General features: G+C 41.5%; 1 protein-coding gene across 4 annotated transcripts in view; it reads right to left on the minus strand.

The window, feature by feature from the left end:
- The window catches only part of slit2 (slit homolog 2 (Drosophila)), a 126,501-nt gene that overhangs the window by 13,909 nt on the left and 87,585 nt on the right, over positions 1 to 25,007 (minus strand). For 3 of the 4 annotated variants that reach the window (XM_050044420.1, XM_050044423.1, XM_050044422.1), the window contains 17 exons: positions 20,782 to 20,853; positions 20,392 to 20,535; positions 18,222 to 18,385; positions 16,437 to 16,454; positions 14,510 to 14,660; positions 14,267 to 14,341; positions 13,833 to 13,976; positions 13,405 to 13,548; positions 13,134 to 13,300; positions 12,857 to 12,989; positions 10,967 to 11,035; positions 10,566 to 10,637; positions 7,833 to 7,904; positions 7,600 to 7,671; positions 4,562 to 4,725; positions 3,306 to 3,430; positions 1,870 to 1,967 (listed from right to left, as the gene is read on the minus strand). In XM_050044420.1, coding sequence (XP_049900377.1) covers positions 1,870 to 1,967; positions 3,306 to 3,430; positions 4,562 to 4,725; positions 7,600 to 7,671; positions 7,833 to 7,904; positions 10,566 to 10,637; positions 10,967 to 11,035; positions 12,857 to 12,989; positions 13,134 to 13,300; positions 13,405 to 13,548; positions 13,833 to 13,976; positions 14,267 to 14,341; positions 14,510 to 14,660; positions 16,437 to 16,454; positions 18,222 to 18,385; positions 20,392 to 20,535; positions 20,782 to 20,853 — 1,884 coding nt within the window. The remainder of the gene's footprint in view (positions 1 to 1,869; positions 1,968 to 3,305; positions 3,431 to 4,561; positions 4,726 to 7,599; positions 7,672 to 7,832; positions 7,905 to 10,565; positions 10,638 to 10,966; positions 11,036 to 12,856; positions 12,990 to 13,133; positions 13,301 to 13,404; positions 13,549 to 13,832; positions 13,977 to 14,266; positions 14,342 to 14,509; positions 14,661 to 16,436; positions 16,455 to 18,221; positions 18,386 to 20,391; positions 20,536 to 20,781; positions 20,854 to 25,007) is intronic. The other variant, XM_050044421.1, reaches the window with a different exon arrangement.

Consider the following 25,007-nt stretch of genomic DNA (forward strand, 5'->3'; position numbering starts at 1 on the left):
CTATTCTAGCTTGGCAGCAACTGCCTACATTGCAAAGCAACCCCAAAAAGGAAGACGGACTTACAGAAAGAGTCTAAAAGAGAGTCTAACAATAAGCAGATTAAGGTTCATGTCAATTTCAAAGGGTTTCAGAGATGGAGAGAAAATGTTGCTTATAGTTTAGCCTTCTGCTAACCAGAGCTAAAGGCCCACACCTGCAGCTCCATGTCCAAGAGTATGTGAACTTAGCAAAGGTTAGCTAACATTAGAGCCTCGAATCACAGTGTGTCCTCCATCTCACACCCCGCTGCTACAGACCACCTTGCCAGGATGTGAGTGGGCAGCGGTTCCGGAGATGTAGGGATGCCCGATGTGCGAGGGGAGGGGCCAGCTTTACACTCTGTATCACACACACACACACACACACACACACACANACACACACACACACACACACACACACACAGAGGCCCTGCTCTCAGTGACAATGGCTGAGAGGTTTGGTTATACTTCACAAGAGTTGATGCTGAAACTGCTTGTTGCTACACTTTCAACAACTCTTGTGCAGGTAAGGGCAGAGACACGTGCAATCTTTCGAAACATAGAGCGAAAGTTTGTCACATACAGGTGGAGAAATGCACCGTTTTCTACCGTGTAACTCGTAGTTCATCTCCTGTTACCCCATCCACCTGAGTTAGGTTAAAGTCTACAATAGTAATTCATTCAGGTTGCTGAGGCTTCAAGCATTTTTCTCCCTGTTAAAGGTTTTCTTTGCAGAGTTTTCCCTTATCTGCTGTGAGGTCCAAGGACAAAGGGTTGTTGTATGCTGTAAAGCCCTCCCCAAAAGAACGTGTAAGATTAGCGTTTAAGTACTGGATCAATAAGCAGCATTGGTAAGAGTAGTAGGGACGGGTATCGTTCACATTTTAACGGTACCCGTCCCTAAGGAAATGGACCCCTGTCAACAACCATAGCAACCTGTGCAGCCAGTGCACAAGCTTGGCACTGGCACTGGCCACCAGCCTGTTGTGACACCCAGCACTGGGGGGGTTGTGCTGGCTAAATTGAAGGTCTGCTGCCCTCTCTCCTTCCTGACAAACAGTTCACAGCTTTAACCACATTAACCACATTAACTCATTGGTTATTTAGAAGAGGAACAAATGCAAGCTGATTCCTGACTCTACTTTATCCCCCTTAGCACACAGTACTTGTGTACACACAGTTTACCAAAGCAATAAAGAAAACAGACATTTGGCCTCTTTCACTTTTGTCATCACTTCCACAGAGGTGGTCTCAGTACCTGGTTTAATCATTACCTGATATTTGTTCAAAGCCACTGAGTGTTAAATGTTAAAACGTCTGACTTTACAGCTCCCTCACTGTGGCATTAAAAGAAGACATTGTGGCAGAAATCCATTCAGAGAGCTGCTGTCCTGGCAATTCAAATGTTAACAGGCCACTCTGGCAATTTTGCATTACACTTCCATTAAGTTGGGGGACTCACAAGGGACAGATTTAAGAAAGAAAGGTCAAAGTGATGCAACAGAGCACCAAAATATCTGTACTCTTGGTCAAGTATGGGTAACATGGGTCAAGCTACAAAACAGGGTTGATCCTACAACTCCAATAATATAGCATCTTTAAGCAGACCCTCTTTGTCTGGCACATGCTCATGTCTATTAAACCTTAACATTTTTTCAGACTTTAGAAATCTCCCCTCAGAGCTACAGAAGACATTATACAGTTTTCATAGAGCTGAGTAGTACTCCTCGAGACAAGTAATCTGATATCAAAGTGTAAAATAGGTGGAAAGCCTCTTTAACATAAGCCATACAGACATAATAGCCTAAACTAACCAGGCTGAAAAAAGTCTTTTAAATAGTCTCTCACCAAAAGTTGCTTCCCTCTCCTTCCTTCAGGTGGCAGGTGCCGCCATTCTGGCACGGGTTACTAATACAGGCATGAATGGGCTCCTCACAGTTCTGTCCCTACATGCAAACACAAACAAACATTTAGTGCATCCAGTGAACAATATAGCTTCTTATCAATATAGAATTTGCAACTATTTGCTAAATGATAGGATTTTCTTATTCCCTTGTGATTAGGAGAGACTGTTGAGCAGTGGCATGTGGTCCATTACGGGTGCTGGGGCGACGCCCCTCATGGCATTCCAAATGTGAATTCCATATTCTAATGAAAATAATTTTTGTTCTTGTTGTGTGTGTTTACATTTAAGTTGGTACTCTCACATAAATCCTACATTACCTAATATGCAAGGACTATTGAACAAGCACTGCCCACAGTCTCTGTTTTAGTGTGATGAAGGGCGTACTTTTCCCTGCCTGAGCAGTATGTCTCTAATATGTTCGGATTTTCTTGATAGCCACTGATTGGTTGACATCACACGCTGAAAAATAATTGGATGTGGGATGGAAAATTTAATATCAAGAATTGACCCTTTGTTGGCCTTCTGATTGGTCTGCTGACCCACCAACCAGAGTGCTCCTCCCCATAGCAACAGTTGCTAACGTACTGGGGTCCGTCAAACTCCACCCCAGGCTGTGTTCTCCCACGCTCATTGTTAATGGTGTCACAGTGAAATCAGTGATTTATATTATTTTAACATGCTTAAAAGGTGTGCTTGGGGTGTCTGCAACAGTGACTCGAGATATCCAGAACGTATTCCCGGAGTAGTTTTTATTCCATCCCAAAGAGTAAATGACGTTTCTCTCTCTTCCTCCTGGATCTGTAGCACTTTGCATTTATAGATGTGGCTGTGAATGTCACATCGTGTATATAAGACTCCACTGCATACTGAAGGCCCTGTTGCAGACATTTGGATGATATTTGTGATCCCTGGCTCCAGAAATGGTCACTGACAGACTCGAGGGATAAGTCTGTGGAGCCAAGATGGGCGCGAGAGCTGGCAACCGCGTGGGCTCACGTTAGTGGCCATGGCTACCGTCAGACATCGGGACAAAACAACGATTTTCACCAGTTTTCGGAGATGTCATGTAATGCCCGTTCACTCAACTGTAGCCACGTTTTTAATGTGAAATACGAGAAATTTAAATCTCCCGGTATTTTCCATTGTTTCCTATAATGAACCCCTGCGTTACTAGTTTTGTCGAACTCAGCAACAGTAACCAAGGAGGGCGGGGCCATGGGCGGGTCTTGACAAAGGGTGAATTGTTGACCGTTGTGCTGTCATAATGCAGATATTGTTCTTATTTTTTTTTCAATATTCATATACTTTTCAGGTGGAAAACTCATGCCACCACTGCTCTTAAGCATGTGAATATGACCCTTATGGTTTTCCACAGTACCTTAAATCCGTAGGGACAGGTGCAGCGGTAGTAGTGCACCGGGTCATTAGAGCAGGTGCCATCGTTCTTGCAGGGGTTGGACAGACAGGGTTCACATTTAGCCTGGATACTCATATCTACTGGACCTGTGTGAGACAAACACACACACAAAACATACACACCAGAGAGATGATTGGCTTTAAATAATGTTCCACATACAAGGCAGTAAGATGAGTCAGAATACATATGTTGACATACACTCAGACAGCTGTACATGATCAGGGACCTGCATAAACCTTGCATCACCTCAAGTCACAATTTTGTGCTACAAAGATGTATTTATTCCCACTGGTTGCTATGTAGTTTGACATTTAAGATAATATTTTATGAGAAAATAGGTCATTTGTATGGGGAAAATAAGGGGAAAAAAACAACACCACCTATACTGCCGTATAAGTTAAGCACTTAGAAACTTGAACACAAGATAATTCAAAAGATGAACAGAAGCAACAAGGAAGACATTGTTTGCAGGGCCATGACATGTACAGAGAACACGCATATTCCCAAATTTCATGACAGAACATCAAGTTCTAACAGTTGGGTCACAACATGAGGGCTGAATGGGAAGCAGAGTGGTTGTTCAGTTCGGTGAGGGCTCAAAGCACGAGGAAAGGTGGGCCGGGACTGTCTTGAGGAGCTGGGGAAGGAAGGACTGAGGAGGAAATACTGGGATATGATTGGCTACTTTACCTGGCACCAGGAAACCACAAGGCCCCGGGACTTCTACAGTGCGTCAGTTAGATTAGGTTAAAAATAGGTTTCAGTCATGTGTTCATAGTTAATGTGATAAAATAAGTCAGTAGCATTTTGCAGTTTGATGAGTTACAGCCACAATCATGCTCACAAGCAAATTTGTGGATTTTAGAGTTATTATCTAAAGTTAAATATTAACATTTTGTTGGCGTCCAACGAAAATCATCACTGACATCAGCTGAAATAACCCCGTAAAAACTAAAAATCCCAAATCACAAATGTTAAAACAGAGCTTTTTTTAAATTGTCCATTCAAGGTTTATGTTATTTAGATACATTGGACACTTTGTAAATGGCAACTTGTGGTCTCCTCTAGGAGTCCTCATCAAGTGTGTGTGTATTTAAATGCACTGCATAATAATGGTATGCTTGTCTGCAAAGTATGTGTGCATGCTTTTATATCTGGAAACCTAATAAAGTGCATTAATACACTCAACATATAGGTGTGTTTATATATGTGTTTACCTGTGCAGGTGAACTTCTTGGAAGGCGTGGTAAGCAGCAGTTTGTCAGTCATGTCACCAGGCCCGGTGCAGCGGGCGATGCCAGGCTCCTTGTAGCCACTCTTCACCCAGTCTGACAGCCACTGCATGTGGCAGTCACAGTACAGAGGGTTGGCACCCAGGGCCCTGCGAGCCAGGAAGAGAGAGCAGAGTGAGACCGATGTTCAGTCATAATAACACGAGGAAAATGCAGCACTTCATTTCAGAGCCGACATGTTGGCATACAGAGCCAAAACAGAAGGAAATGTGTCACTGTCTAAATACTAACAGACCGAGCTGTGCATCGCTGTCAAATTAAGCGAGGTATATTTCTGCCATAAATAACTGAGACTGTAGTGGAGATAATCGGGAGCATCTATCTCACGCTGGTAGCTGTGTTGGGGGTAGTATTTCTCAAACTTAAAACACTTTCCATAAAGTTTTTCCTGATGTTCTACAGCTCAATAAACCACGTGTAAGGTAATTCTTAAAGGTAACTAATGGAGCATTTCATTAGTCCAGGCAGAGCACTAAAGCTGTGCTTGCATAAGCTTATTAGCATCATCTGCTTTATTAATGCACCACAATGACTGACTCATTCATCAGCTACTTGGCTATTATCTGACTAGTAACCAATCATATGCATGCAGCTGTACTGCACTACCTTTAATACCCAACTCTGCTGATAGTTGATACTTCTGCAGAATCATCATTGCTGCTTGGATCATTTCCTTCCTTCCTAAAAACAACAGATCTGACTGAACTGTTATAGTGCTCAAGGAGGAAGTTAGAGCCACTCCCAGGCTTGTAGTTCTGTTGTAGAGAAAGAGATAATATTAGACTAGTGGTCTGCAGTGGGGCAACTAGAAACTGCAGCAGACTGTCACAGGCGCTCTCCATGGTTCTGATCCTCATGAGCGCCCCGGGGGCATTCCCACCAGCAGCTAACTAAAAAGTTGTTAGCATCATCCTTCGCTTGTGTGCAGCCAATAGAACCTCTGTGCTCTCTCTACAGAGTGCTTACTGAACATCAGTGAACTTAAGAGAGAGCAAAGTAAAAGCTCTTTCATGTGTGAAGTCAATTTTTCTGTTCTCAGTTAGTGCTTTGAATTTGTGCACCGGAGTCGTTCATACAGTTTTACAGTAAAGTAGATTAGCAGATTTCCTTAAAATAAATAATAATACTAATAATAACAATAATAATAATAATGATAATAATAGTAATAATAGTAATAATACTAATAATAATAATAATATTGAGCATTGCTCAGATGAGAAAAGGGCCTCTAGAATCCCACCAAGGTCAAAATAGTTTACTTAAACTAAACTAAAATCTAAAACAAGGTGTGTGAAAACATTTTAATCAACTGAAAGGAAACAAAACTATCTGAAGCAATATTGTGAACTTACAAAACTAACTGAAATAAAACAAAAATATACAGAAAATGTCTTAAGTTTTAGCCTTTGTCAAGATGGTCAAATCTGTCAACACAACAACGAGTAGGCATTGGTACATGTTTATTGGGGCCGGGATGTCTACATGACTGTGAGTCAGTTGGCCTCACAGTGATGTGTTTGTATTGCATTAACTATTCTGTACTTCCTAAATCTTGCCCCTTACAAATACTCTCTATATCATAAAAAAATAAAAAAAATTCTTAAGCTAACAAAAACTAAACTAAACATATTTAAACACTAAAAATTAAACTGAGATGAGCAAACCCACTCTGAAAACTTACTGAAACTAAACTGAATTAAAAAACAATAATTAAAAACAAAATAAAAATAAAAACACAAAAATTAAAAATACAAAACTATATAAACTCAAGCATTTAAATGCAACACTTTTGTTTTTGCTCCCATTTAAGTTCAAGATCTAAGACTTTTTTGTATGCACGCAACAGATTTGTTTATATCTGTGTTAGTGAGCACTTCTTCTTTTCCAATATAATCCATCCACCTTACAGGTGCGGCATATCAAGATGCTGCTTAAACAGCATCATTACTACACAGGTGTGCCTTGGGATGGTCATAATAAAAGGACACTCTAAAATGTCCAGTTTGATCACACAACACAATGACACATATGTAACAGGTTTTGAGGGAGTGTGCCATTGGCATGCTGACTGCAGGAATGTCCAGCAGAGCTTTTACCCGTTAGTAAATGTTCATCTCACCACCATAAGACATCTTCAATGTCGTTTCTGTGAATTTGGCAGTACATCCAACCAACCTCAAGATCAAGACCATGGTGAGGTCATTTCCTCAGTTGCACAAACCAGTTGTTGCATTAGGTGTTTTGGTGGCTGGTCTCAGACAATCTTGCAGGTGAACACGCTGGATGTGAAGGTCCAGAGCTAGTGTGGCTATGTGTGAGGGCGGTTGGATGTACTGCCAAATTCAGGGAAACGACACTGGAGACATCTTATGGTGGTGAAATGAACATTCAGTCTATGGGCAACAGCTCTGGTGGACATTCCTTAGCCTTTTATTGTGACCAACCCAAGACACACTTGTGTAGTAATGATGCTGTTAACTAACTAACTAACTAACTAACTAACTGACTAACTAACTAACTAACTAACTAACATGGATTTTAACACATTTGTGACCAAAATTTGAGAGAAAACTATCTATTGAGTGCATGAAAAAAATCTAAACCTGCAAACAATGGGAGCAAAATAAAAGTGTTGCATTTGAATTTTTGTTATATATGTATAATGTATACCACCTTCAATAGCAAATATTACAGAATACTATAGAAAAGTACTAGAGAAAAGAGGAGAGCAGGAGAAAGGAGATAGCTGTAGATGGGTCTGCTGCTCAGTTACTTTGGCAGCCTGATACATTCACAGAGAAGCCTCACTGAGCAGACATTTTCCTTTTCGGACGACGAGATAAGGCTCTTTTGTCATGATAATGTGTTTTCCTTACTTTGCAATTCTATAAGGTAAAAGGTAGACACTTCAATGCTGGAGAAAGACATGAACTGTGATATGTGTGTGTGTTTATATTACTCACAGGTGGGAGAGCGATGACAGGTCTTTGAAGGCTCCCTCTGGTATCAGTGATATGTCGTTACCATGGAGAGACCTAAGGAAGGGCAACAGAAGGAAGAAGAGAGAGGAAAAAGGGCACAGAAGTGTAGAAAAGAGTCTGGATGTTAAAAGTCTAGATGGCTTCTTTAGCAGCAGGCTGACTTAAAACGTTTCTGAGTTATCCTCCACCTGGCATGTGTTGTGACCGATACTCACAACAAACGGAGAGACTTGAGTCCATCGAACGCCCTCACTGGTATGCACCGCAGGCGGTTGTAGCTCAGGATTCTTTACACACAGAATGAACATGTTGGCATGGAGACAAATGCAGTCTTTTTTTTTTTCCAGATATCTTCAAATGCAGCATAGCAGTACATACCACGAAGCAAAGCAGTAGAGCAAACACACGCGCACACACACAATTTAAAACACCTGTCAGCATAAACACATCCATCCAGTCGGAAACACACACACACACACACACACACACACACACAAGCAAAAATCTTACCCCCTGGGAAATTGATTCCCCTGTTTATGTGCATTTTTTTCCTTTTCTAGTGTTATTTTATTTACAGTAACATGTAGCACACTAATAAGCTCTACATTTAAGACACATTTAAGTCTGTAACTGGAAAAAAATGTACTGATGTATAGAGGATGTACTGTTTTTTAGGGGTGGGGAAAGAATTGATACAGAATAGTTTAGTGATATTTTACGTGGCAACATTGTATCAATTCACGAATGCCATATATCAATTTTTTTTTTTGTTAAATAAATGATTGCAAATATAAATTAAACTTTTGGTAGCCTACTCAAATAATAAAATTAATTACTTTTTTCAGCAGATACATTTTGCTACAATAAAAATGATTAAAAATGAGTTGAACAGACTGAAAGTTTTTAGAAACTTAACGATTTATTAGTTAAGCAGAAATCCTCCCCATCAATTGGCACAACCCTTCAAGAACCTGATACGTCATCAGTAGTCGTCAATGGCGTTTACACAAACAGACGTGACTATGACAGTAATGGTGCAATCATCACAATGACATTTGCCATTTATCTGATGGAGACAGAAAAGTTCACAACTTGTGCTAATAACGTTAGCATGTTGTATTTGTTTAAAAAACTAAAAACCTGTACTAAACCTGTTTAGTACAGGACTATTGTTTTGTTGGTGAACCTTGTGAGTTGTAATGGAGCCAAACTGTGTGCCGTTACCTTTGTTAAATGTTGCCGTTGTCCCTTATTTTATAAGAGAAGAAGAAAGGACCACTCGTTGCTAGGTTAATTTATACAATGTAAAATGCCATAGGCTTGTGCTAATAACGTTAGCATGTTGTATTTGTGGGGAAAATGTGTCCAGCAAAAGACAAGTGCTTTGTCTGTGAATGCTGCGAGTTGTAGTGAAGCCAATTTGTGGACTTGTTTTTCAAATTGTCTCTATTAAGACATGTTTAATGTGTGTTTTGGGTGTGTTTTGAATCATCTAAACTTTACAGCACTTCACAGAAACCTCCGCCGCTGACTAGTGTTTTGAAGGAGTTACTGCAGAGTGACACAGACACACCACCGCAGAAGTAAAAATGCCCACAACGGCATAGGCGACGTGCGTAGGCGATGTGCGTAGGGTCAACGCACGACCATAAATCCCCTTTTAGTTTCAAGCCATAAATCCATCAAACAAGTCATCAAATGAAATAGAACACGGTGCACTATGGGCTAATGTTAGCAACCTGTGTGGAGCGGGAACAAGTGCATTAACTTTACTACTGGACTTTAATTAAATTTTGGGTGTCATAAGCCATCAAAGAGGGTGGAATGACACATCGTAATATGTCAAAATGCAGGACTGTCATGACCTTATCAGCAAAAACGTTAACTTTGTAACATTATCTAGCTAGCCAATTAGCCACCAAGACACAGCATACTTGTGAACTATAATACATTGAAACGACATTAAACTAAGAAAATATGATGGTTAGCATCATTTTTAAAATATTTATTAACAAAAAAGAATGTTTTTGTGTTTTGTTTTGTTGTTTTTTTTTTGCTTGTGCAGCCATCTTGTTGATAAACACTCAGTTAAGAGTTTGCCTCTGAAAAACCTCTGTTTGAAGGGTCATGTAGTCTTATCACTTCACCCTACCACTCTACCCCAGGCAGAATCGCAACACCGTATCCGAGGACTTGAATGCACAAACTGGAGTGGTAAGGGCTAAATTGCAAATTGTAAAATTGTAAATTGGGCAAGAAGTGTATTTAGATTGAACCTAGATGTTGACAAAGTTTTCCTTTAGGGACATAATTTGCAGTTCAAAGAAAGGTAATGAATTGTGATATATTGCAATGTATGCTATTGTAATTGAAAAACATTTAAAATTACAGTAATATTGTAATGTGACTTATTATTGTACCGTGAAGTATTGTGATAATTGTACTGTGGGGCCCCTGGTAATTTCCTCCCTACTGTTTTCCTCACTGACCCAAACATGTCTGTCTTCCAATAATTTAGTGGTTCATTTTGGAAAAAAGCTACTTTATTCATTATTAATTGTTGCTGTTTGTAGTAGTTTGTGTAAGGTCAGCATTTTCTTGTACTTCTGGCTGTGTGATGATGATATTTCCAACTGCTTATGACTGCAAACTCAGTTGCTTTGTGATTTCCTTTATTTTTTTGCTAACAGTGCACTGAAAAAAGCTCATTTATAGGCTCCCATGAGTCCCCTACTGTATAGTGTCTCACATGAGACAGTACTCATGTGTGACTATGTCAACTCAACAAAATATGTGTGATATGTGCGGCAACAGGAGCTCCTTATTTGATTCCTGCTTTCCCTTAGTCAAGCGAGCTACACACACACACACACACACACACACACACACACACACACACACACACACACACACACACTGCAAAGGGACTGATGTAGGGCCAGACTCACAGGGTAAGCAGCTCAGACATGTTACTGAGGCTGTGGTTGGACAACGTGCTGATCTGGTTGTTACTCAAATCACTGAAAAGGAAACAATAACAGATACATAAAACACACACAGGCAGCACTGTCAGCACATGCTTCAATAAACGCACACACAAACTCTGTGAAGTACAGTACATACGCCTTTGTATTCTACTGTGCTTGGGTTCTCACGCCCACACGGACCATCAAAAGTGATACAACACAGAGCTCTGATACAACAGCAGTCAGTTAGTTTTAGTCTTTAAAAAGCAGAGTGCAGGGAATACAGGCCAAGTCACGATCCTCATTTAAAGTGTGTTTGACTGAGCAAAACTCTGGCTTTGTGATGAACGCGTGTGAGCTGAGGTCATATGGGTGAGACTTACATCAGTGTTAAGTGTTTGTAATTGGAGAGCTCCACAGGAACCTGAGTGAAGTGGTTACCATCCAGATACCTGAGAGAGAGAGAGAGAGAGAGAGAGAGAGAGAGAGAGAGAGAGAGAGAGAGAGAGAGAGAGAGAGAGTTTTGAACAAAAGGAGAAGATGTGAAGAGAATATAGAAGATGTAAGGAGGATTGAGAAAGAGAGAGGGGGGAAATGGGAGGGGAGAAAATGAAGTTATTTAGCCATGTGGGAAATTCCTCATCTCCAGCAGTGTGAGCAGTCATTACTGCTGCAGCCATAATAAACACTGGAGCTTAATATCCCCACAGGCATCCTAATACAGTATAACCACCTTCTCTCTCTCACATACACACCCACACGCACGACTGCAATCATATCTCCTTCACTCTGTGACAATGTGCTATTAATCCAGTGTATTAATTAAGTCTTTGTTAATATTGGAGAAAGCCTGTTCCCCACAGGTGAAATAGTGAAATGATAGAAAATACCACCGTGCCTGCTGTCTGATGTTTAATTTAGAGCTATCATTTTCTGATCATCTGGGGTTTTGTGTGTATCTTAAGCTGAGTTTCTGGAATAAAATCCTCTGTAAGCCTTCAGTATGTGTACCTGTGTCTCTGTGAGCCTTGTGCTACTGTTTCATGTGTCTTCTGACCAAGTACAGCTTCAGAAATTAAGAAAAACAAGATTCAAATATACAGTGGATCAAGATTTAGATTTTCTGAGGCCGACAACTTTGAGGTTACAATGGCAGCAAATCTGTCTTATTCCATGTTTACACCAGACACGAAGACTGTGTAAGGGCTACTGATGCTTCATCTTCGCAATCCACACAAGCTTCGTCCTCAGTTATGGCTTAACTGTCCTCAAAGCCAGCTGTCCTGTCAGCCACATAGATCCTAAGGTGATGACAGGACAGCAGGTGGACCAGTCTTCACCAGTCTGGGCAAAAATATTTACCCCTGCCTGTTGTAGCTCTACAAGCCCAAAGTTAAACTGGAAAAGTTGTTCACTGATCATTATAGATATAGCTACAGGTTCAATATGCAATCATTCCCAGGTTATCAAATACTGATGACCTCAGTGTCGGTATTTGAAGACAGTGAGACCTAACAATCAACTGTCTTTCTCCAGACATACAAACTGCACATTTAAGACGTTGACAGCATAAAGAAAGTGCCTTGACACAAATTGTTACATTTGTTATATTAGACGCAAATCTGATAAGTAATGGAAGTTTAAAATACTTCAGAAACCCTTCAAAAAATGCATGAATGAATAAATAATGAATACTATTTTTAAATGGATATTACTGTATAAAATGACCAATTTTGATCTCTAGCATAATCACAGTCTCATTGAACTTAACAGTCACAATCTAGAGATGTCGGGCAGTCAGAAGATGTATGGCTTTCATAGCTATACAGACAACGAGGGAGTTTCTGAGCAACTTTCAGAACAGAAGTGATGCAATTGCTGTAAAACGCTTTTGATACAAAATCACAGAATGAATTTTTCTGGTGCTCCTCAACTTCTTGGTTTCTTAATGTGAAATTAGGGGGGATTTCTGACCATTTTTTATCATCTCTCAAATGGTCAAAATGCCTAAATTTAGCACCAAACCTGGGTATGGAAATGGCCATCATATACTTTCATCATAATGTTCTAAGCCCCATATACACACTCTAAACTTTTAAAGTTTCAATAGGTGCTTAACCAAACACAATGTTTATTGCATATTCATGACAAGAAAAACTTGAAATTTGTTTTTGGAGATACATGGTTTACATGTCTTGTTTGAGGTTCAGTAGGTCATGAAAGTAGGAAATGGAACTCAATTTCACTTAATGATGTGTCGGTGTGTCACTCACAGTTCAGTGGTCTCTTTGGGCAGGCCTTTGGGTAGCGTGGTGAGACCCTTGTTGCTGCAGCGCACCACAGTGTCCAGACAGGAACACTCTGCTGGACACCTCAGCAGTGGAGAGCAGCTGTTCTCATCATTACCTGATGAAAGATGATAAAACAGATGGAGTGGTGGAAAGGGGAGGAAGGATGATGAAAAGGTGGTAATGAAAAATAAAAACAAAATTTGTCAGGGCTGCAGATGCTACAGTGTCATGCTTAACGGGTGTATCTGCTCCGTCTTACCATCTTCACAGGCAAAGTCCTGGACAGCTACATCCTGGATGGGGATCTCCTTCAAGAAATAAGGACTCTGGCAGCGAGGGTTACCGGTGACGATGCGTTTCCTTCTCAGCCAATCACCCAGCCAAGCCAGGTGACAGTTACAGTTGAAGGGATTGGCCAGAAGGTTGCTGGAGAACAAAGGGAGGAGTTGGATGCTGTGTGTTTGTGTGTGTGTGTGTGTGTGTGTGTGTGTGTGTTTGTACATTTGCATTTGTAATGTGTGTGTACTCACAGCGTGGACAGGGAGTGTAGTGTGTCAAAGGCTCCGGGGTTCATGGAGGTGATCTGGTTGTCGTAGAGTGACAGAAGACGCACTGAGCTCAACCCCACAAAGCTGCTGTTACTCACACAGCTGATGCGGTTACTCCTCAGCATACTGCACACACACAGACACACACACAGACACACACAGGCACATACAGACAAAAAAGATTAAAGTTACTGTGCATTTTACAGAAAATAAAGATATATTCATGATAATATAAACCTGCGAATTATGCATGCTCACATGTTTTCAATGTTTGTGTGTGGACTTTGTCACAGTGTGTGAAAGCATATTTGAATATTGTTCCCATGTTTGATATGATAATGTGATTGCATATGCATTTAAGAAACTCTGTGTGTGAGCGTGTGTGTGTGTGCGTGTGTGTGTGTACCCACAGTGTGCGGAGGCCGCTGAGTCCCTTCAGCATGCGGTGGTGTATGTTCTCCAGTCTGTTGGAGGTCAGAATCAACTCATTGACCCCTGAGGCTCCTTCAAACGTCCCCTCCTCTATGTCAGTGATACGGTTATTGCTCAGGTTACTGCAGGAGCGAGAAAGGTAAGATGGCAGTAAGAATGAAAAGAGTGAAACCAAGAGAGATGAAAGATGTAGAGAAAGCAAGAAGAGGACAAAGACAGCAAGAGGGAACAGAAGTAGCAGTAGTAGGAGTAGATGGAGGTAAGGTATATTGAGAGAAATACACATGGTTCATTTTGATTTCTGTGTCAACACAAGTACAATCATAGCTTTCTCTGTGTGACCTTAGTATGACTTCTTGACAACCACATGTGACTCTTTGTTCCCGTTACGTTTGCAACATGTCTGACTCACATCTTTCTCAGCTGAGGCAACTTTTTGAAGATCCCTGTCGCCTCGAGCACAGTGAATTCATTGTTGTTCAGACGCCTAGGAACAGAGAAGAGAAGAGGTGGTCAGAGACAAAGAGAGAGAACAACAGAAGAGACGGAGACAGGAGGAGGAGGAGGAGGAGGAGGAGATCAAGGCCGATGCGAGGTTTCCTCTATATGCCACACAAGGATACACTTTGTAGTAAAAAAATACAGCTTGACTCACAGTTCAGCAGTGTACTGGGGAATGTGATCTGGTATTTTGGTAAGTTTCTGGTTGGAGCAGTCGACTGTGGTGCCCTCACAACGGCACTTGTCCGGGCAAGCCAAGTCGGCGAAGCAGTCCCCTCCTAGTTTGCTGCGGTAGTCCTCGGTACCTGGTCACAATTATAAGCACAAAGTCACCCAACGCCCTCATCGTGCAAGAGTTGAACCCCAGCGTTTACTGGTACCAGTTCCAATAAAAATATTGTGTATGGCCTGATTGAAAGTTGTGATACAAAAGAAGAATTTTGACACAGTGCAGAGGGGCTGTGCTGCTTTTGTTTGGAGTGGAAATTGTCAAATTGAACCAAACATGTTTGAAAAACATTGCTGATTATGCTCGTATTTATCATTCCCCATGAGCATTACTTCAAAACGCTGCATGTGTATCACGGCCTAAAAGGAGCCAAGTTCACAAGACGCACAAACTGTCAAGACATGTGTACAGGCACACACGCATCCACACACACAGGTTGGAGTTTTTCAGTCCTGTCAGACTACAAAGCAACTGTTAGTGTTAGCAACCACAGCACAAACCAGACAGTTTAGATCATAGCAGAAAAATGCTCACACACACCCAGCAGTCATCTGTCATACTGTACAGGCACACACACAGACAGACAGACAGACACACACACACACACACACACACACACACACACACACACACGTGCACACACACACGTGCGCACACACACACACACACACACACACACACAGGGTGACAGGAGATTGCTGTCTCTTGCGTCTTGGCCATGCTGTAGGGTTTTGCAGGGCCGTTCCATGGTGCTTGACAGAACCATGTTCCACTTTAGGAACCTGGCAGCCACATGGTTAGATCAAGCACAAAGGAACAACCTGCTGACTGACTGCTCCTCCGCTGGAACACAGGGGCGGGAAGGACAGGGGGAGAAGAGGGAAGAGGAGAGAGGAGGAGCAGGAAAAAGGGAGAGGATAAGATGTAGGAGAAGAAGGAGAGGACAGGAGAAGAGAAGATGAGAGGGAGAGGAAGGGAGCAGGAAAGGGGGGGATGAGGTAGAGGAGAGGAGAGATGAGAGGAAAAGTAGTAGGGGAGAGGATGACAAGAGGAGGAGAAAAAAGGGGTGAAGGGGAAGATAACAAGGAAAGGAGGAAAATGAGGAATAGGAGAGGAGAGGAGAGGAGAGGAGAGCAGAGGAGAAGTATGGAGAGGAGAGGGAAGGAGGAGATGAGAGGGAGGAGAAGAATGATGAAAGGGAGTAGGAGAGGATGAGAAGGAGAGCAGATAAGGATAAGAAAAGAAAGAGTCCAAGGGACGAAAATGGAAAGACAGCCGTCTGGCTCGAGGAAATGTATTGCTCGGAATGAAGAGGGAAGGGGAGCAGTAATAGGGAGGAGGAGGAGGAGGAGGAGGAGAAGAGGAGGAGAAGAGGACAAGATCAGACAGGGTGGAAAGTACAGTAAAGAAAAAGCAGGGGAAGTAGACTGGAACATCTAAAGACATCTAAACTCACAGACATAACACAGGAGAGCAGGAACAGAGCGGCAGCTACAGAGGAGTGGGAGGAGAGTTACAGCAGCACTGAAGGCAAGAGAAGCCCTGACTTCTAGGAATACACACACCACACACGCACACACACGAATTCCAACAAACATGGGCACACACACTTGCAAACACACACAAGAACAGCATGAAGAGAAAAAAATACATACACTGTAGTGTGATAAAATGTGAATTTTATGGATATTCTCATTATTGTTGTTTGTAAACAGACAGGAGGAGTCACAGAGGGGGTCAAAGGTCACTGTGGGTTCTAGAGGTCAAAGGTCAGAGGCCGGCTCAGGAGACGAGAGGTGAGGGTTTCGGAGCTGACGCAAGAATGTTGTGTGTTTGTGTGTGTGTTACTTACAGCCGACATGGTGTACTCCTGAGTGTGTGAGAGAGGCAGTAGGAGAAAGAAGAAGGGATTTCACTCTTTTATTTGAACAGGAGAGAAAAAAGGGGAGACTGAGAAAAAAAATGCTGCAATTTTTTTGTGTTCAGTCCTCAGGCAGTGATTCATTTAAAGGGGTAATGACTCGTGAATAGTGAGAATCGTGCCGGCATAACATGACATTTGGTGGGTGCTTTCATCCAACACACATCCCGGCCTGGTTTGCTTGAAGCACGACTGATTCCGACTTGTTCTGGGGGGGGGGGGGGGGATTGCGGCGCGCAAGATGACGAAAAGCACACATAACCAGATAAATGCGCCATGCCGATGAACAATAAAATTTAGCCCGCTCTAAACACTTGCAAGCATAAAGTACATTATTTTTGCTTTGTGTGTATTCTTCGACATCAATCACTTCAGTTCAGTCTTTACACGAGTAAAACAAGAAATGGTTTGAGGGATAAAACTGGAATTAAAGAGTTTTTGTTCAAACAGATATATGAGATAGGATCCAAAATAATACACCGTGAAATAGGGGACATGATGCAAATTAATCGAGAGGATTTTAGATGTATTGATCCAAGGCGTGATACCAAGGTTGTACCACAGAATAAAACATGTTTATCCAACTTTTCAACCACAAATCTTCTTAAATTATTCAGCTTTGCCGCGTATGTGGTATCTGGGCTTTGAAACCTCTGTCCCCCTGGTGAGTTAATGACTGCAGTGAGCACACATACACACACACACACACACACACGCTCTCATCCAACACACACCATGCCTCCTCTGTGTGCTGCTGTGGTAATGACCGCCTTTAGCCCTGCTACTGATCTCATATGCATGTCTGATTTACATATTTCCCAGCACCCCTCTGAGCATGGTAACTGCGTGACCTTTTGATGTTCTGCAGTGGGCGAAACAGACACAGATGCTCGCGGACATACGCTCATACATTAGCTATCATTAGATGTGCTAAGAAGCGAGGAGGACTGTTATTAAATATAGTCTCTGTGATCGCTGTACCAATATACTTTCATTTACACAGAGTCTCACATGGAGTGCCCGGCTGACAGCGGCCTGAGCCCATTAATCCGATTGTTTTTCTCCCTCTATCGTCAAGGTTACGGTTACCATCGGAAAAACCCAAGTGCAAGGACAAGAGTGTGATTATCTGGTGCCTGGTTAGACGTGATGCATTATGATGTACGTTAAACCATTAAAAGAAATTGTCTTGGCATTCACAAGGTGTCAGTCAAGGCAAGTCACTCACGCAAGTGTAGAGTTTGAGTGTGCAGCATCTGCCGTGTTGGACCAGACAGTGTCTTATACATACATACACACACACACACTCACACACACACACATGCTCGATGTACAATACCTGGGATGAAATACTGTTCTCTAGCTAATGGAGAGACAGAGAGAGTGAAAGTGAAAAACAACCAAAAAACATAAGGCTAGTCTGAAGTAAAGTACTCACTGGCTGTGTGTGTGTGTGTGTGTGTGTGTGTGCTTGTGTGTGTGTTAAAATGCAAGAAGAGAGCGAGAAAGATGCCAAAAAAATGCTGAAAACAGGGAGTTGAGGTTAGTAGAGAGAGGCTGAGGGAAAATCCCAGCAGGAAGACACAGAATGTAAACACGGGAGAGTAAACAGTGAGTCAATTTGGATATTATGTGTAGGAGTCTGTACTTGTGTTAATGACCAGGAACAGAAATAATTTAAGATAAATGTGTTTACAATGCCACATGTGTTTATACCTGAGCAGCGGAACTTCTTGCTCTTGATTTGCCCGATCCGTTTGTTGGCGAGGCGCCGGGGGCTGGTGCAGCGGGCACCGCTTGTCTCAATGGGATTGTCCTGCAGGTAGTCTGCCAGCCACTTCAGATGGCAGTCACAGATAAACGGGTTTTGGGCTAAGTGACTAATACACACACACACACACACACACACACACACACACACACAAACACAGACACGGACACATGGAGCATACAAAAACACACAAATAAGCTGTTAGAACAAAAGTTATGAACACGTTCTGTTTCTTGAGTGTGGGTACTGTCACAGATGTCACCTGTTTGTGTTTGGATGGCAGGTACGTTCAGAGTGCCTCAAGCATTTTTTGTGAAACTATCGTGTCAAAAAAAAAAAGAAGTTTGGATTGGTTTACAATACTTCCCTAAAAAGCCTAAAAGCTAATGTTGGGTAATAGAGCACACAATATTTCTCCCTCCCCTGCGCCAAGCAAGCACTGAATGCGTCCACTGAATGCAGAGCAACCAAACTGATTTTATAAAAACAGATTGTTCCAGTCCTTGATTATGACTGGCTGACCTGCGTTTGAAACCACTGTGAATTACTCTATAAACACACAGCTGTGACTGCATCACATTTCAGTATTACTCCGCCAATTAGTCACCTACTATCATACGGGACGCAGAGCTGAAGAGGGCAACTGGCAACTGAAACCTGCATCATTTATCATCCGCCAGGACATAAGAAATGATGTACGCAACTCATCTGTCATTCAATTAATGCACACAAAAAAAAAGATGCAAACAGCACCTACAGGGACTAATGTTTGAGCAGCCTGGGGACCCACTGTGTTCTGTCACTTTGTTGGAGAAATACCAGTCATTGCTGCTGCACAAACTCCCGGCCTTTAATCTCTAACCAGAGCGTGTAGCTACACAAATGATCAATGAAAGGTTGGCAATGTACTTTAGCTAGCTTGAATGTTTTTATTCATAGCCTAATGCAGCCTAATGTTAACTTGGTTACTCAGCAAGTAAAAAAAATATATAAAGCTGGCAAGTGACAATAGCTAGGGGAAAGTGAGCACAACAATTACTGATTGTAGATATATATGTGGTTATAATGTAGCCACATAAGTCTTGTTTTTCTTTCTCCTGACATTAGGTTTACTGGAGCCCATGGGGGTTAACTTCTCTGGCTCCATGTAAAGCAGCCGGCACTTTCCCCTGCATCTGTGTGTTGCTTGGCAGTCATTTTGTTAAATGTCACCAAAGAACTACACTGCTTGGTGGAAGAATGATTATTTGTTGTCAATATCTTATTGCATTTTTGTTGCTGTGTGTTTATTCTATGAAACATTGCCAGGTATGTACTGTTTTTTTACTGTTGTTTTGGAACGGCTAAGGGGAAGGCCAGTGCAAATTGCTTGACTAAACACAGCAAACAAACCAAACCGCAAAGTAACAATGTTGTAGGGATTACAAACTGTAAAGTAATGGCTGAATTTCAAAGATAAAGTAAAGGCCAGGTAAAGTTCACAAAGATGCAAACTTATTTCTGTTACATGAAGACAGGGTCCTTAAAGGGCACAATGTCATTCATTAAAGGTAAAGTCCACCCTTGAATACTTAGACACTGCTAGATATCAGCCTGTCATGTGCTTTGCATGATAGAAGGCGGTTTCTGTGTTATTTTCTACCCAGGGGAGCACACTAACAAAACAATTTGCACTCAGATGAAAGTCTGTTTAGGAAAGTGGTGAAATTGGTACACAGTATTTACCTCCTCTATGACAGATAATGTGTAATTGGAAACATTAGTGCAAAATGGTGTGTTTAAAGAGAAGTGGTTATTATATATATTAAAGCTGACGACAAAACCTGCTGTTTACTGCTGATTTTAAGATAAATGAAAACTGTTTTTTAACAAGTGGCAACAACAAATGTTCCCAGAAATCCAAGATGCATAAACAATATAAACAATATTGTTGTTTTTCTTCAGACTGAAGTTGTTTCTGCTGCGTTTCTCTTAAAACATAATTGATTTTTGTTTACGTCTGCAGTTGTTCAGTTATGATGATTGCCAACCACCGCTTATAATTTCACACCTTTGTATTGTTTGTCTGTGTGTGTGTGTGTGTGTGTGTGTGTGTGTGTGTGTGTGTACACGTACAGTGTTTGTATGGCTCGTAGCGACGAGAAGGTCCCCTTGGCAATGGTCTGGAGCTTGTTGTCATATAGTGAGAGCAGATTGAGGTTGTGGAGGTCCTGAAATGCGTCCACACGTAGACATGCTATCTTATTAGCATTCAGTAACCTGAAAGAAAGAAGCGACAGAACAAAGGAGAGACAGAGAGGATGACGGTTTATCCTGTTATCATTCTTCGATGAGTGTTGCCAGTGTTACAGGTCATGGCTTTCAATCATGATGTCTCCACTCTGATGACAATGTTTTAGGTAAGCACTTTTCAGTGGAATATCAATGAGATGCGGATGTGAGCTCTTAGCTGCAACTCCAACTTTGTGTGTGTGTGTGTGTGTGTGTTTGTGTGTGTCTACTTACAATAGCTGCAGAGAAAACAGTCCCTCAAACAGTGCTTTGGAAATCTCAGTGATCTTGTTTCCATATAGTACCCTGTGGAGCACAAACACTGCATTAATAAGTTAGGAATGAGACCACACATATTATCCAGTGCTACTATTAATATTAACACTCAGCACACACTGTAAAAGGAGCAAGAGCTCTTCTCACTGCCCTCTGTTCCACTAGCACCTGTGTCTAATGGGAGCATTTGAGTACCTTTCATCAAACATGAAAGTAGTATTTTGTTAGTGCGTAAAAAAAAATGCAGCTCCAATTAATCTTTGACAGTGTGCCAGAGAATGCTGCGTTCATGTCAAAATGTAACAGACCTTAACTGCAAGCAGCCTGTGTGAAAAAAAACTGTTGTAATTTTAAGCCACAGGTATGGGGAGACCAGCACCTAAAATATCTCCTACAATATCTCAGCAACACTAATAAAAAATATTATTGTGGTTTAACCAAACATGTTAATGCTCTAGATATGTAACATAATGAAAATAAGAAATGTAGGCTATTTATCTAGGGTAACCACAAGCTTAATTATGGGTGTAACCATCTTGAAATACGGCAGTTCTCCCAACATGAATGCAGCATTAAACTAAAGGAGTGGAACTTTTTTTACTAAAGAGAATGCAGAAAAATCATTAAAAAAACACAAGGACCTGAAACAACAAGAACTTAATAAAAAATAATACGGTTCTTTTTTTGGCTTTTACGTCAAAATAAAATCAGCTAGAAGGGCACTTGGAGAGCGCAGACCTCTACTAAGGCCAAATGGTGGCAGTGCTCATACAATGGTAACTGCTGGTAATCCTCACCCATGGAGGTGGGACAGTGTTGTTGCAGAAACGCCGCGATATATAATTTTCAGGCTTCATAGCGCTTTTGCGTCCAGTGTGATCATGGCGTAACGCCCACTCTCTGGCTCACCGACTGGTCGCCAAGGTGAGCTCTGTCAGCACTGTTGCTGATGTTAGCACTGTGCTGCTAGTTGCCGCCATTTTGGCCCAGCTACTTCAAAGTTTGCTTGCGACACAGCCGTGTGCATGTATTGAAAATTTAACAGAAAGGAACTAGAATTATAGTCTCCCAGTTGTATGCCTATGCAAACCAGTAAAATTGCAGTTACAGACATGAGTGCCTCACACACATGTTCTTCTGGCAGCCCAGAAGATTTATACAGTCAGCACAGTTTAAAGATGAGTGTCACAAATTCAGTATCTGACCAAATGTGTCCCCTTTTGTTCCTGAGTTGTGATAAGACATATTGGCCAGAAAAATAGTTATGATGCTGCAGTGAAGTTGACCTTTGACCTTTTGGATACATAATATCATCATCATTTTATCCTATTAGACATTTGTGTAAAATTTTGTCATAATTTTCTTATGAAATCTTAAGTTATGGACAAAAACATGTTTTGTGAGCTCACAGTGACCTTCAACCACCAAATTCTAATCAGATCATTCTTTGGTGTAAGTAGACGTTTGTGCCAAATTTAAGGAAAGTCCCTTAAGGTGTGAGATAGTGGGTTCACGAGAATGGGACGGATGCAAGGTCAAAGTGACCTTGACCTTTGACCATCAAAATTGAATCAGTTCATCACCGATTCCAAGTGGATGTTTGTGCCAAATTTATAGAAATTCTTTTGAGGCATTCTTGATATAGTGGGTTGACGAGAATGGGACGAACGGACAACCCAAAAATGTAATGCCTCCAGCCACGACTCTTGCCGACATGGAGACATAAAAATAATCCACCCTGTGATTCAGATCAGCTTCAGAATTTAATGGCTTCTTCCTTGGCCCATGCTACACCCTTCCAAGTTTTACATACAACGGGCAGAGTTGTTTTTCTGTAATCCTACTAACTAACAAAAAGACAAACGCACAAACAGCATAGAAAACATTGACCTCCCTGGCGGATATAATAAAATGCTGCCCGTATAAACACTCTGCCTCTTTGTGCAACAACACCTGGCTGTATGTAAACACTACAGACATAAAGCATAACTCCTTCTGAACACTTTTCATCTAAATGTCACAATAAAAATACTCCTCCATAAATCTGGCTCCAATGCAAGTAATGCACGCTGTTATCAGAGAAAAGCTTTTTATAAATGCATCAGATTACAAACAGGTCAAGGCTGAGACTGCCACTGCCTTGCCCAACAAATACCTTAGACGCACACACACACATACTCAGAGAGCTATCAGTCATCTTTACGCTCCACGCTGAGTTGAACTGTGTATGTAGACAGTCTAAAGACATGTGTTTTAGATTGGCTTTTATTTCATTGTGCTGAGTGGCTGTCCCTGAGAGACCTGAGGTTGGGAAACACACGGTGCAGAGAGTGGATGCTTCATTTATGTCTCACACACGCATTAGCACGTACTGTTTCGAGTGCCCACGCACACACACACGTACAGACATACAGACACATGCACAGAGAGAATCGATGGCTCATTTACATCCTCTCTCACCAAACCCTGACACACAATGAACACACAGTGCAGTTTAATGCGAAAGCCATACTGTATGTGGTGTGTCAGCATGAATGTGTGTGTCCCATTCTCTCTGTGGTGAATGTGTAATGAGGTGGCAGAAGCCTCCATTCAGCAATTCAGCATTTATGAATTATTGACTTTGGAGAGACGAGACCTTAATATAACTCCTTCATGAAATAACTCTACATCCCTCACTCCCTCTCCTGCTCCTCTCTCCGTCTCCTTTCCAAAAGCTTCACACGCAAAGCAGATGGTCCGACCTGAGATTCAGGCTGCTGTGGAGGCCAACAGCACAACCGTTCCACTCAAAGGTGCATCTTAAATGTCTTTGTTATACTGCAAATGTAAGCCACATTAAAGGATAATTCTATTTCTCTTAATTTTGTAAATTTGGCCATTATTTCCAGCCATGATAATAAGATAAGAAGTTCAACAGGGAAGGAAACGAGTTTTATACAAACACCAAACTTATGGAACAGAACGGAAGGCAAAATTATTACCTCCACCAAGAAGGTTATGTTTTCGGTTTGGTTTGTTTGTTTATCAGCAGGATTACGAAAAAACTGATTTTCATTAAACTTGGTGGAAGGATGTAGCATGGGCCAAGGAATCCGAACCACGGGGTGGATACACAAATTATTACATTTCATTGCTGGACAGAGCATTTGGCCTTGGTGGAGGTCTGCGTTCTCTGATTGCACCTCTTGTTACTATTAAAACTGACCCTTTGCTAGGGGTTGCTTGGTTACTGCGCCTACAACAGTAACTTTAAGTTACTGTAATATTATTTATATGTGGAAAAGTTTTGAGAACGAAAACAAACCATTAAGGCTGGCAAAGTCATTTGGGTTAATTTTTCTGAACCCAACAAATAGCAGTACTGAACCGCTAATGCCAATGCTAGCCGAAACTCTGACATAATGGTTATGGCATTCACTATTGGAGTGATAGAGTACCGGCTCCCAAGCCTGATTCAGGAATCAGGCTTTTTCTACCATAACCTACTTGTAACTGCACATGATAATGTATTTACCTCACAATATGCTGACTCTTGGTCTCGGAAGCCAGGCATGCTAATGCTTGTAGTTTATGTTGGAACAGGCAGACACATTATTTAATCTCACCATCTTGAAGTCTTGGTTTTGTAAAAGGCGATATAAATGGCACCACCAGGAGTATAGGGTCCTATGAAACAGTTGCTAAGCAATAGTTGGACAATTGTGGTTTGGTGGATGGTTTGAACAAACAGTCTTTACCAAAATGCCCCACTAAAAACCATGGCAACATGCAGACTGACTGCCTAATTCAACTTGTACCCAGCATGCATAGTGTTTATGTGCAATATTACATATTATATTCACTTTAGTTTTCTCCTCCAGATAAAGTGGTTTAGATAATTGGGATTAACTGTTGGCTTGTGTGAAACCTGTCTAATCATATGACTGCTATTATGTCTCGGCCTTATTGGTTGCTTTCTTGTAATGATGTTATTATGTTCCCAAATCTTAGAAATTAACTTGGTAAACTGGGGAGAGCAGGATCTGTTGGGACATTCTGAAATTGACACAAAATAACCTTCCATTACTCACAGACAACTTGAACAGTAATGAAATTGATTTGATCTCTGAACAGATACAGGTGTCTGCTAACAATCTATCAAGTTTAGAGACCAATCCAAATGCGAAAAGCACAGTTTCATG

Source organism: Epinephelus moara, chromosome 5 (assembly GCF_006386435.1).
Source record: "Epinephelus moara isolate mb chromosome 5, YSFRI_EMoa_1.0, whole genome shotgun sequence".
NCBI classification, from domain to species: domain Eukaryota; kingdom Metazoa; phylum Chordata; class Actinopteri; order Perciformes; family Serranidae; genus Epinephelus; species Epinephelus moara.